We start from the raw sequence: 11862 nt of genomic DNA on the forward strand, positions 1-11862 counted from the left end.
GCTCAGCGCCTCCGTCCCGCGGTGCAGCCGGCGGAGCGGCCGCAGGCCCCGCCCCGTGCCCCGGCGCTCGGCTCCGCTCGGGATTCCCCTCGCGCGGCGGGGCGGGGCGGGGCGGGGCGCGCGCCCCCGCCCGGCCGTGACGTCACGGGCGCGCTGCGTCAGGCGCGGCGGGTGCGGGCGGCGCGCGGGGCGGCGCGCGCGGGGCCATGGCGGCGGGGTACCAGCAGCGGCCCAACGGCGGCGGCGGCGGCGCCCCCCTGCCCGACCCGTCCTTCCTGTGGAACGTGTTCCAGAGGTGAGCCGCGGCGGGACCCGCGGGACCGGGGCGGTGCCGGCAGCGGGGCGGCTGCGGCGGGGCTCCGGGCACCGGCCCGGCGCGTCCAGCGCGGGGTTTGGCTGCCGGGGCGCCCGGAGCGCTGTGAGCATCGCGGTGGGTTCGCCGTGGGAGGAATCTGTAGGAAAGGGCTGAGGAGGAATAAATGTGGCTGTATCTTATAATGAGGGTGAAGGGGATTGGTGGAGCGAGATGGTAACCTTGAAAGCGCTGAGGAAATTTTTAACCGGAGATTGCGGAAAGGATAGTAAAGTCCGCAGGATCAGTGCGGCAGTACAGGGAAGGCTTGTGAAAAAGAATCGGGTAAATGTTAATGGGAGACACAGCTGCACCAGGGCACGTTTAGGTTGGATGTCGGAGGAATTCCTTCTCAGCAAGCGTGACTGTACATGGGAACGGGCTGCCCAGGGTCCCTGGAGTGTGTAAGGAATGGCGGGACGTGGCGCTCAGTGCCATGCTCTGGTTGGACTTGATGATCTCAGAGGTCTTCTCCAGCTTAAATGATTCTGTGAAGTGTTCGCTTAAATTCACCTGCAACAGCAAGGGAGTTAGCAACTTATGCTAAACAAACACACTGGCGAGATCTTATCAGTAAAGAAGCCAAAGGAGATTTCCCAATTATGTCATGTTGAGGAAGCTGGGGAGGTGCCTACGTTGGATCCATTTTTATGGGAGATGAGTCAAGATCCTCTGACACAAGCAGCAGCAAGAAGAGGTTAAGCAGTAGACAAACAGTACCAAGTTTCTAAAACTGGCCGATATTTACGGAGTGACTCAGGAATGCAGCAGCTTACCTACCCAGCCTGCTGTAAAACAGCTTCCTCCCAGGACCCGGCAGAGGCATGCATGACAGCCATTTCTCTTTTTAAAGGGTCCAGAAAGAAACAGATCAACAGCCTGACTTCTGCACCGGGAAAATCAGTAAAAATAATTTGAAATGTGTAGTTAGGAGAGTTGCATGGCTTGTGTTGAAAATATTCCTTCTGGCAGACTCCTGTATAAATTATGGACTATGTTTGGTAAGGATTGGATGTGGATATGATGGCTAGAATTAGAGCAATTCATATAATATGTATGCTTTTCAAAAATACTCCCAACATTATCAAAAGGCCCTTGGAGAAATTTAGTAAACACAGAATGAATGGAAGCCTTCTTCAGTGGCTGGAAAACTGGCTGAAGGTGTGTGTGTGTGGTCATGCGCCGCACTGGCAGATGGAGCTCTCCTGGGATCTTTATGTAATCTGTTTGGGAGCTGCTGGGGAAAAGAGAGTAGGTTCAGATTGGAGAGTGGGAAGTAGTTTTACAGTGTGGGTGTGGTGAGGCACTGGAACAGGTTGTCCAGAGAAGCTGTAGCTGCCCCATCCCTGGAAGTGTTTAAGGCCAGGCTGGATGGAGCTCTGAGCCATCTGGTGTAATTGAAGTTGTCCCTGCCACAGCTGAGGGATTGGAACTTGATCTTTAAGGTTCCTTTCAGCCCAGACCTTCTGTGATTCTGTGAAAAGAGGGTGAATGGTCACGTGAGGTTTGCTGATTCCTGCAGTAACTGAGGCCTGTGCAAGTTTGGTGGAGCACCTTACAGTCCTGGATGACTGTCCTGGCCAGATCATGATCCCTGTATGACAGGTGATCCCCATATGTCAGGTGGAATACAGAGTAGGAACCTGGTGTCTGTGAGGAAAACCCATTCTAATTTTGCATAATTTTGTTTATAAAAGGAATGTGCTGGCTGATGATGCTCATGAACAAGATAAGTAGGTCATAATGCATTTTCATGAAAATATCAGCTTAGCACTTGGTAGCAGCTCATAAAAGGTAAAAAATGTTCACAGTACTAAGAAGAGAGAGATTTAAAAAGGGGAATATCTATTTGTAGTTGAAATCTTTGCAATTTATGCTGGCAATTTTAGTGTTGCATGCAGGTTACATAATTCTTGGAGATGGGGAAGGAAGCAATAAAATGAACAGAAAGTGTTTAGAAAAAGACAGCAAGAACTAAAGGAAAAGAGAATCAGCTTCTGTGAACAAGAATCAGCTGAGCAGGACTCTGCTTTGGAGTGGTAGTAAATGGGGGGAAATGAAAAGGGGAATGACCTTGTAGGAAATGGAGGGAAGTCCCTACCACTTTCAGATACCCTTCTAAAGAAGGAGTGATCATTCTTTATTTGGGCAGAAATTATTTAATTCATTAATTTTGACAGAGAGTTTGAATCATTAAGACAGTGGTCTGTGAAGGCTCCATGGAAGCTGGAACCTGCCTGTGCTTTTTCCTCTTTGAATCCTTTGAACCCCTTTTGCAGGGTCAAGGCCCTGCAATCCATTGAGCCTTTCAGTGCTTTGGTCACATTAGTGACTCTCTCCATTGACAGTCTGGGTGACAAACCTGTTGCTCCAGTTTGTGAAACAAATCACTTACTGCTGTGGCATTAGACATTTTGTGGATTTAACCAGCATGTGTGCTCTGCAGCTCTCTTAAACAGAAGTAAATAAGAATACTTCCTTGTGCAGAGCATGCCCAAACTGTTTTATTGTCAGTGCGTGTTTCTGTGTGCCTCTTCACTCATAAGTAAGTCTTGGAGTTTTCTTTGGAGCTTTTATCATGTTCCAGAGACTTTTCAGAGAAATAATAATCTCATCTGGTGAGTAAGAACCAGAATGTTGAAGTCTTCATTAAGTGGAACCTGTTACTTTCAGCCATTTTAAGCTTACTACCTGTTTTTATATTGTTTTGTTTCTTTTTCCCAGAGTTGATAAAGACAGGAGTGGAATAATATGTGACAATGAACTTCAGCAGGCATTATCCAATGGTAAGTCTGTAAATGAGCAGTGAGGCAGTTCATTGTAAACTTCTTGATAAATTTGTTGTGAGAGTGGTTACTTGATGCTATCATTCTTCCTATGGAAGGGGGTGGGAAGTGTTCCTACTACTCACTAATAAGTATTTGTTCTACAGCAAAAAGCTGGAAAGGGAAAAAAATTAACAACCCTTGTGATTTTTTGTTTGTTTGTTTTAAACTGAGTGTCTCTTGTAACCATTACTGGTTATATTCTGAGGAATGAGGGTGTGCACATCCCTTTATTTTTTTCTCAGCTCTGCTTCCTAGAAGTCATAACCAATGATTAATATATTCCTTGCTTATCATGACTGAACCTTTTTCTTTTAACCAGAATCAGTGTATAACCTGGGCAAAGCTGTTTACAATCAGCCTTTTCATTGCACATAATTTATTTTCATACAGTATGGTGCAGGGAATAAAGGATATTTGGCATTTTTCCTAACAGAGTACAAAGATGCACTCTAGATCTAGTATTAAAACTTTCTAGTAGTGTGTCAGTTCCTTGTTGTAAAAAAGAATAACTAGGGTATTGTCGAATAACCCATGGAAACAAAATTAAAAATGAAACATTTTTCAAATAGCCTATTTTTACTTTCCTGCCATGACTCAGGGTGGGTAGGGTTCTACTCTGTGTGTTTTTTTCTGTTTGGAAATGTGAGAAAGGGCATATTTAGGTTGTTTGTTTACCTTTGAGTGCATACCAAGTTCCCCCTCTCCCAAAGTTTGTTCCTTTATCCCTCCTTTGCTTTGTGACTCATGTTTTGAGCTGCAGCACACACAGGCTTAAGGGCCCATTTTTGTCAATAATTTCCTGACTTGAAATAAATGTATAAGGTTCTATTCAGTTAAAACACAATCTTGTAACTGAATTGGATTTACTAAAATATTTGTTTAATAATGTATCTGATAAATTAAAAGCAATGTGTTGTTGCTGCCAGACCTGATCCATAATTAAAATTTTGAATGAAATCTTCAGCAAAAACTAAAGTACCATTTTCATTTAGATTACAGTGTTACTTAGAACTGAGAAAAACTGTCATTTTAAATTTTACCTGCTGTTTTAAATTTTATATATTTTAAATATCCCCTCATATGTTTAAATTTAAGGGTAATAGGCAGTGATGACTAGCTGAGCTCTTTTCTATTTTTTTTCCTTATTTACAGTGTAGATTAGCAGTTTCAGTGCTTTGCAGTTATGAAGAATGCCTACCAAGTGTTAGACAAAATATTTACAGAACTGTAAGCTTCCTGCATTCCAAGACATTCTAGATCTTGTACACCCAAGTCACAATTCACTGTATTATTTTCAAAACATATCCTCTAGTGGATGATTGTGCATGGCCGTCCTGCAATTTAACACAGGCTAAAAGAATGCTACGTGTTTATTTCTAAAACATTAAAAAAGTCTGCATTGTGCTCACTGACATTTGAAGTTCAGTGTGATTTTGACAATTTGACATTTTCAACCTGTGAAATTTATGCAGATAACAGTGTGCTTGCCTGGGAGGGGCTGATCACCACTCTGTCTAATGGTTTGCACAATAAAATCCTTCACTTCCTTCTTGTTTTCTTCTGTGTTACTGGGGGAAGTTAATACTAGAGTCAGGAGAGGAGAGACAGGAACAGTCTTCAGTGTTTCTTGGAATAGGCTGAAATCAGAAATCAGTGCAGTTCTTCACCTTTGGAGTTGCTCAGATTTCACTCTGTGGCAGCTATATGAGTCACCTGAATGTTTCAAGGTGAAATAAGTGAACTTTCAGACTGTATTTTCACTGTCTCCTCTTATTCTGTTCAGTGTTAAATGCTGACACCTTACTAATTCCATTTATTTTTTTTTTTTTTAAGAGACACACAGCTCTAAGGTATTAATATTCTCGGTCTCAAATACTGCCTCAGCATTTTCAGAGCCATTTTTCACCTTCTCTTTTTCTGCTTCCATTTCTCTTTATGTGCAAATAGTCACAGGGCCTGCCTACCCTGTAGTCACCACTGCCCGTGACCCAGCAAAGCCAACGTGCCAGATCCCGATCCCAGCTGGGGATTCTGCTGGGATTTGTGGTCAGCTGACACACCCCTGGGAGTGCCTCTGCAGTGCCCTGGGCTCACCCTTTGTGCTCCCACACCTTCCTTGGGTCCCTGCAGGCAGCTGCAGCCAGTTAATTATGTGCTGTTTCGTGCTCCTGGTTCCTTCACAGGCTCTGGAGAATCGATGGTGAAATTCTGGATGAGGCACAGGATTCCTCTTTGTTTAAAGGTTAATGCTCTCAGCCAAGTGAAAACTGTTTCATAATGACAAACCTCTAAATACTCAGAGAAGTACAGAGCTCCTCTCCAGAGGACTACTGCTCAGCAATATTTCTTGGTCTAAAAATAGTAATTCAAACTAACACTTAATTCATCAAGGGAAAATTAGGTAGGATATTAGGAAAAAGTTTTTCACATATAGAGTGATAAAGTACTGGAATGGTCTGCTCAGGGAGGTGGTGAAGTCACCATCCCTGGATGTGTTTAGAAAAAGACTGGATGTGGCACTTGGAAGCATAGTCTAGTTGAGGTGTTAGGGCATGGGTTGGACTCAATGATCTAGAAGGTCTCTTCCAAGCTAGTCATTCTGTGAAGTCTGTGAAATTCTGTGAATTAATTGTATTAGCAGTGGAGGTGGGATTTGTACTGAACAACTCTAAACTGCAGTATATGGTTACACTGTGTTGGGAACCTTTTCTCTTCTGTCAGAAAAAAAAATCCCCAGGACTAGTCCTGTAAAAAAGGAAATGAGCAGATGGGTTTTTACTCATCATGGGTAACAGATATGATGAGGCCTTGATTGAGTTACAACTTAGAACACTTCGCTTGTGTCAGTACAGAGAGGAACTTCAGTTTAGATCTTGCTTTTTATCCAATACTTCCTGACAGCCTGGGATGAAAAAGCCCTTCTTGGATCTTCTAAGGTTTGTTAGGTTTTTTCGTTGCAGCCTTGAAAGTGCTGGTTTCTGTGTGGTATTTGGAAAGCACTGGTCTGAAATCATCTCTGAATGGTGACTTTACTTCCAAGCAGCCTTATTTTTTTAATAGACCAGCTCCATGTCATATAGCTCTGAATTCACTGTTCTGAACTAATTTGGTTTTTTGGTTTGTTGCATTTTTTTTAAATGTTGATGAATTCTTGATTCTCAGCTAATTCTTTCTGTTTCAGGCACATGGACTCCTTTTAATCCAGCAACAGTCAGGTCAATTCTTGGTGAGTGTAGTTGTGTGATGTGACACAGTCCAAGATCCTGTTTTCCTGTTTTGTGATATGTTCAGATGATTGATTGAGAATGGTCTCAATTGCTACACTGTTTTTTTTTTTCCTCAGAGTGCCCAGCAGTACTAAGTTAAATTATTTTCCCTCTTGATTAATAGAGGAATGCCCTTTGCACACACACATGTGCATAATTGATTAGATAGTAAATGTATTTTATGCATGAGGAGATTATTATCTTAAATTTCCTAAAAAGATATTGTATAAATTGTCTTGGGAAGTAGTTCTTCCTGTCTTGAATTTAAGCTTATGTTTTACTCCAGAAATACCAAACAGAAGCTTTACAATGCTTGAATTCTGTTAGTATCAAAACTAATTGCCAGTAATGTGGAAGGTGATGGTGGTAGAAAAGAAGGATGAAGATTCAAGCACAATAAATCAAATCTTTTCTATCACAAAGTTCATAAATCCAAGGACTACATTTTTGCTTTGTTTTCAGTAAGTGTTTAGCAGCAGTCTGAGTTCCATTGCTGGGTATCATGCTTCTTTTATAAAGATAATAGTATCAGTAAGTCAAATGCAGATGAATATCCCAACACTCTTGGAAATTATGTGAGACTTTTTAATGTGTCCTTAGAAAAGAACAGTCCACCCCTTTGCCCATTTTGATTTATACCTGGATGATCAATCAAGCTCTCAGTATTTTCGAACTGAAAATGGAAACCTAGGAAAAATTTTATCTTGCTTTATCATTTTTTCCTTCAGTGGATGACTGCTTGTTTTTTCTTGGCCAAACTTTCCAAATTACCACTTGCATTTTAGCAGTTTCTTTTCTCTATTCAGTACCTTCTACAGAGCACTTTTGCTATCTACTTAAGGTCCTGGCAGATCTTGCTGAGGAGTAGTATGACTAAGGTTTTATATGTGTTTCTTACTTTTTATTTTAGGCATGTTTGACAGAGAAAACAAAGGGGGTGTGAACTTCAATGAATTCATGGGAGTGTGGAAATACATCACAGACTGGCAGAATGTCTTTCGAATGTATGACAGAGACAACTCTGGAATGATTGACAGAAATGAACTAAAGCAAGCACTAACAGGTTTTGGTAATTCATTAGAAATTACAGTTTTTACAACTGGGTTATGTCATAGAATGAGTATGTTTATTGGTACTGTTGCAGAGCTGTATTGCTCTGACAAATGTGACTAAAAGTGAGGGAGGTGAAGGGCAGCTGTCCTTTTAGGTATAGGGTACCTTTTAATGATGTCCATGCCAGGGGCACATGATTTGTAAAGATTCTTTCTTAAATAGAGAAAAAGGAAAACATTCCACACATGTCCTGACACATCCAGTCCCAGTCTCCTCTGTTACACACTCTGAGAGGGTTGCTGATGCTTCAGGCAAAGTCTGAACTTAGACAGGACTTGATAGAACTTGCCACTTTTTAAAATAAGGCCAGCTGTCCATGCTGTGAGAGCATTCTGGTGGCTAAGGAACTTTCATTCCAGTCATTTCACTTGTAAAGACTTGAGCTGCAGCCCTAAACCATTCCCTCAATCAAACAGTCACCTTAATCTGTAATTATATTTACTGTGACTGTATGTAATTACTATTGAGCATGGGGTTTATTGCATGCATTTTAGTTTAACAGAGGTATTTACAAAAATCATTGTAACTCCTTACTCTTTTCTGGTTTTGTTAACACGTGCCTGCTAGACAACCTTGTTCTTTTTATAGGACTGCAGTAATTGAAACCTCTTAAAGTATTTCTCTTTTTCCAAGGTTACCGACTGTCTGATCAATTCTACGATATCCTTATTCGGAAATTTGACAGACAAGGAAAAGGACACGTTGCTTTTGATGATTTTATTCAGTGCTGTGTTGTTCTACAGGTAAGAAAGGAGATCTACTTTGATGTCAATTGAAAAAAAAATTACCTTTTCTTAAGCTTTTCTGGTTCTCACTTTTAACAGTGGATCTAGAACTTGCTTTTATTTATAGTAACCCATCTGATCTAAGTATATGCCAAGTGCTAGAAACATCTTTGTGTACTGGTCTTCATTAGTAATTCCTTTGTATCTCAAGTAAATTGTATCATTACTGCAGGGAGCTGTCTTTATATAAAAGACTGTAAAATGGCTACAGAGGGGATGAACAGACAGGATTCATAAAAAAGCCCAGGTGGCAAGGGCTGCAGTTCCCCTAGAACAAAAATGTGTATTTTTCTTTTCTACAGTCTGAACCTCCCCTAGAACAAAAATGTGTATTTTTCTTTTTCTCTCCTGCTCAGAGGCTGACTGATGTGTTCCGGCGGTACGATACGGATCAGGACGGCTGGATTCAGGTGTCCTATGAGCAGTATCTTTCCATGGTCTTCAGCATCGTATGACACCCACAACCAGGAATTGCACACTGGCGTTACACAGACTGCAGCTGCCAAATCATCCTCTACTGAATAAGATCATTGATGTACTATAATGGATGTAACATCACATTCTTAAATTTTGTATGTTGGTAATCATCGTCAGAATCTGTACTTGAGTTGGTTTTTATTTTGTATTATTGTATGATATGACCATCTCTGCTTACTGTAGTACAGAAAGCACAAAATCTAGATTTAACCAGTATAATGTTGAACATTACCTCTTACACATATCCTGCATGGGAGAAATGACTCTTTAGAAATGCCAAATTAAAATGATGCTTGTTAGTTTATATCAGTTGACAGCCAGAAGTTGCACAACATGTTTTGCATGTGCCTTACTTTTATAAGAGTTTAATGTATTAATTTTTAAATACAGAATTTAAGATTAAGTAAAAATACTAGGTCAATTTTTAGTCTATTTCACTTTTGTAGAGCTTTTAAGGGGGTGGTGATTTTATTTCTGTATTCTTATTTTCTACAGTTCAGGGATCTTTCCACTTGGATGGCCTTTATTTTATTTTCTAGCTGTCTCCTTCTTTCAGGGTATCTTTGGGATGGCTTCAAATACAACTTCTTCACACCTGTGAAGAAGCTCATAACAACATCTCCCTTGATAAGTTCCTCACAAAAATGAACTCTGACTCTGAATATGGTGCCTTTGCTTAGTTGTCTCATTTAACATCAGAAATCTTCCTTTTTGTGCTGAAACACTAAGTTGTGGTGGCCTTGAATTGACAGTCAGACGTTCTCATAACTCTTCTCACCATTTACAGCTAATGAGAGAGAGTGGAAAAACTGATCTCTATCACAATCTCTTGCAAGGACTCCAAAGAAGCAACTTGGAGGAAGCAAAGACAACAACAACAAAAAAGAGTTACAATGTTACTTCCCAGGTGACCCTGAGATAGTCTCAGATAGTCAGAGAATGGCACAAATAAGGTCACACGTTCAGTCCCTGTATGGTCCATTCACTGAAGAACTGGATTTAGTCATCCTTGTGGCCTCTTTCCAATTCCAACGATTCTGTGATCCTGTGTCTCACCCTGAGTAGAGTGTCTGGTGGCAACTGCAACTGTTACCAAACATCTGTCAGAGAAGCTGCTACTATTTGTCAGGTGATAATCAGACCCTCAGAGACAACTCAGCAACACTCTGAACTCTTCTGGTGTCAAATATGTGGGGAAAACCCAATGGCCACCACAGCAAAAGCACACTGAGAAAAGGAGTTCTCCCAAAGCACTTTTGGGACCATAACCCAAAAGGCAAGGAATTCGTTTTGGGTGAGGAGGGAGATCAGGAATAACAACCAGTGCAGAAGCCACCTCATCCAACAGCTGTGAAAGTTACTTACACTGAAGAAAACAAGGGAAAAAGACTTCTGCATTACTGTATATGGTCGCTCCAGAAACAAAATAGAAGAGCCCCAAATTTCAAGGCTCAAAAAAGCTCCCTGGTTTCTTTCCCACTAAGAAATCTCCCTTTAGATCATACACCCACATAAAATCCAGTAATTCTGGGAAGCATTTTGAGGATTACTAGTAAGTCCATGGTACAAACTAAAAAGGTGGAATCTGAGGAACTTCCCAAGTTGTCTCCCCCTGAATGATGTCTCCATGTCCAGCTGGCCTTGTATTTCACTGCCCTTGGTGCAGAACAGCTGGCTCTAGCATTCCCTAAAGGGGCAATAAGCTATGTCACTAGGTTTTTGAGGAAACTGGAAATTTGCTCTGAGGGCTCAGGTGCATTCTGAGAATGACTGCCTCCATGCCAAGGCCTGTGATGTTGCTGCTTTGGTGCTGACAGGTCCCAGGCACACGATGCTGCTCTGCAGGCTCCTGGGACCTACTTTGTTTCTTGAGGTTGTTTCTTGAAGAAGAATTGGAGTCTAGACAGAGTTCTGCTCCAATTCTAGACTACACAGGGGCAAGAAATAGCAAAGGGTTTTCTTGGCAGTAAGGAATACTCAGTACAACAGTTCAGCAAAGCTTTAATAAATCAGTGCTGTCTTAATTTAAACTACTCTAACTCCATTTTAAAATGCAAGAACTGTTTCCCCAGTGCAGGACTTTGCATAGCAGCAAAGGAGGGACAATAACTGTTGCCCAGAAGGAAAAAACCAGAACATGTAGGTGGGAAGAACGTCTAATTTGGGTGGAGGTCATCCAGCCACTGGGGTATACAGTGATGATAGTAAAATCCAAGAGGGAGTGAGGAATGGGGAAGAGTTCTCTGCAACCTCAAATGAAAAGGTCTCAACTTGAATTGACAGAGTTGCAGCAGTAATATTTTCTAGCAACATTTTTTTTTTACAGTTTCTGTGAGAAAAAAAAAATATGTTAGTAACATTTGTTAAATAACATCTGGTAATTTTTAAATATAGATATACTAACTGACCAATCCTACAGACTTTTAAACCTGGCAGACACCTGTGGTAGAAAAAAGATAATTTTCCCTTTTACACAAGAGGGTTGACTATGTAATTCAGTGGATGGAAGTGTATGACAACTACAAGGTGTGTGACATTGTAAACCACTCCAACACTTCAGTAAGTATGAGCAGTAAAGGACACAGTGAACAGGAATGAAAAGGGAAGTGGATCTTTTCAGATGCAGAAGCAAAATAATGACAGAAGAAAAATTTTAGGGAATCAAATTTACATACTAAATAATAAATTGTTTTGTTGAGTTTTTATTATAATTTACATAACAAGGTCCAAAATGTTTTATGACAGTTCATGAAGACTAGCCCTGCTTCAGCACATGTATTTAATGCACAGAGACACAGTTCCTGCATGAGTGAGAAGAAAAATGATAGTCCACAATGCAGCAGTGAAAAGGAAAACAGACACTCAGGACTAAACTGTCTCACTTCTTTTCTTCAGCTTCATGTAAGCTGTTTTTAATTACATAAAGCAGATATCTAAAGTCAGGCATTCATGAACATGTGGCTCTGATACACATCATGAACTGAGTATTACTCAGTACAACATTTTGTTTGTTTATTTTTTCTGGTTTTTTTATCTGATTG

General features: G+C 41.0%; 1 protein-coding gene across 2 annotated transcripts; it reads left to right on the forward strand.

Annotated features, from left to right (window-relative positions):
- Positions 1-53: 53 nt before the first annotated feature.
- PDCD6 (programmed cell death 6) lies at positions 54-9242 on the forward strand. 2 transcript variants are annotated; one of them, XM_079302416.1, is made up of 6 exons: positions 54-295; positions 3077-3138; positions 6362-6406; positions 7357-7509; positions 8193-8302; positions 8701-9242. In XM_079302416.1, exons 1-6 carry the CDS (start codon positions 207-209, stop codon positions 8797-8799), a joined length of 558 nt encoding a protein of 185 aa, XP_079158542.1. In that variant the 5' UTR covers positions 54-206; the 3' UTR covers positions 8800-9242. The 2 variants fall into 2 exon arrangements, with proteins under 2 accessions (XP_079158542.1, XP_079158541.1); XM_079302415.1 differs by having other exon boundaries at positions 59-295; positions 7357-7515.
- The last annotated feature ends 2620 nt before the right edge of the window (positions 9243-11862 follow it).

The sequence above is a fragment of the Erithacus rubecula genome (genome assembly GCF_903797595.1).
Source record: "Erithacus rubecula genome assembly, chromosome: 3".
In the NCBI taxonomy this organism is placed as follows: domain Eukaryota; kingdom Metazoa; phylum Chordata; class Aves; order Passeriformes; family Muscicapidae; genus Erithacus; species Erithacus rubecula.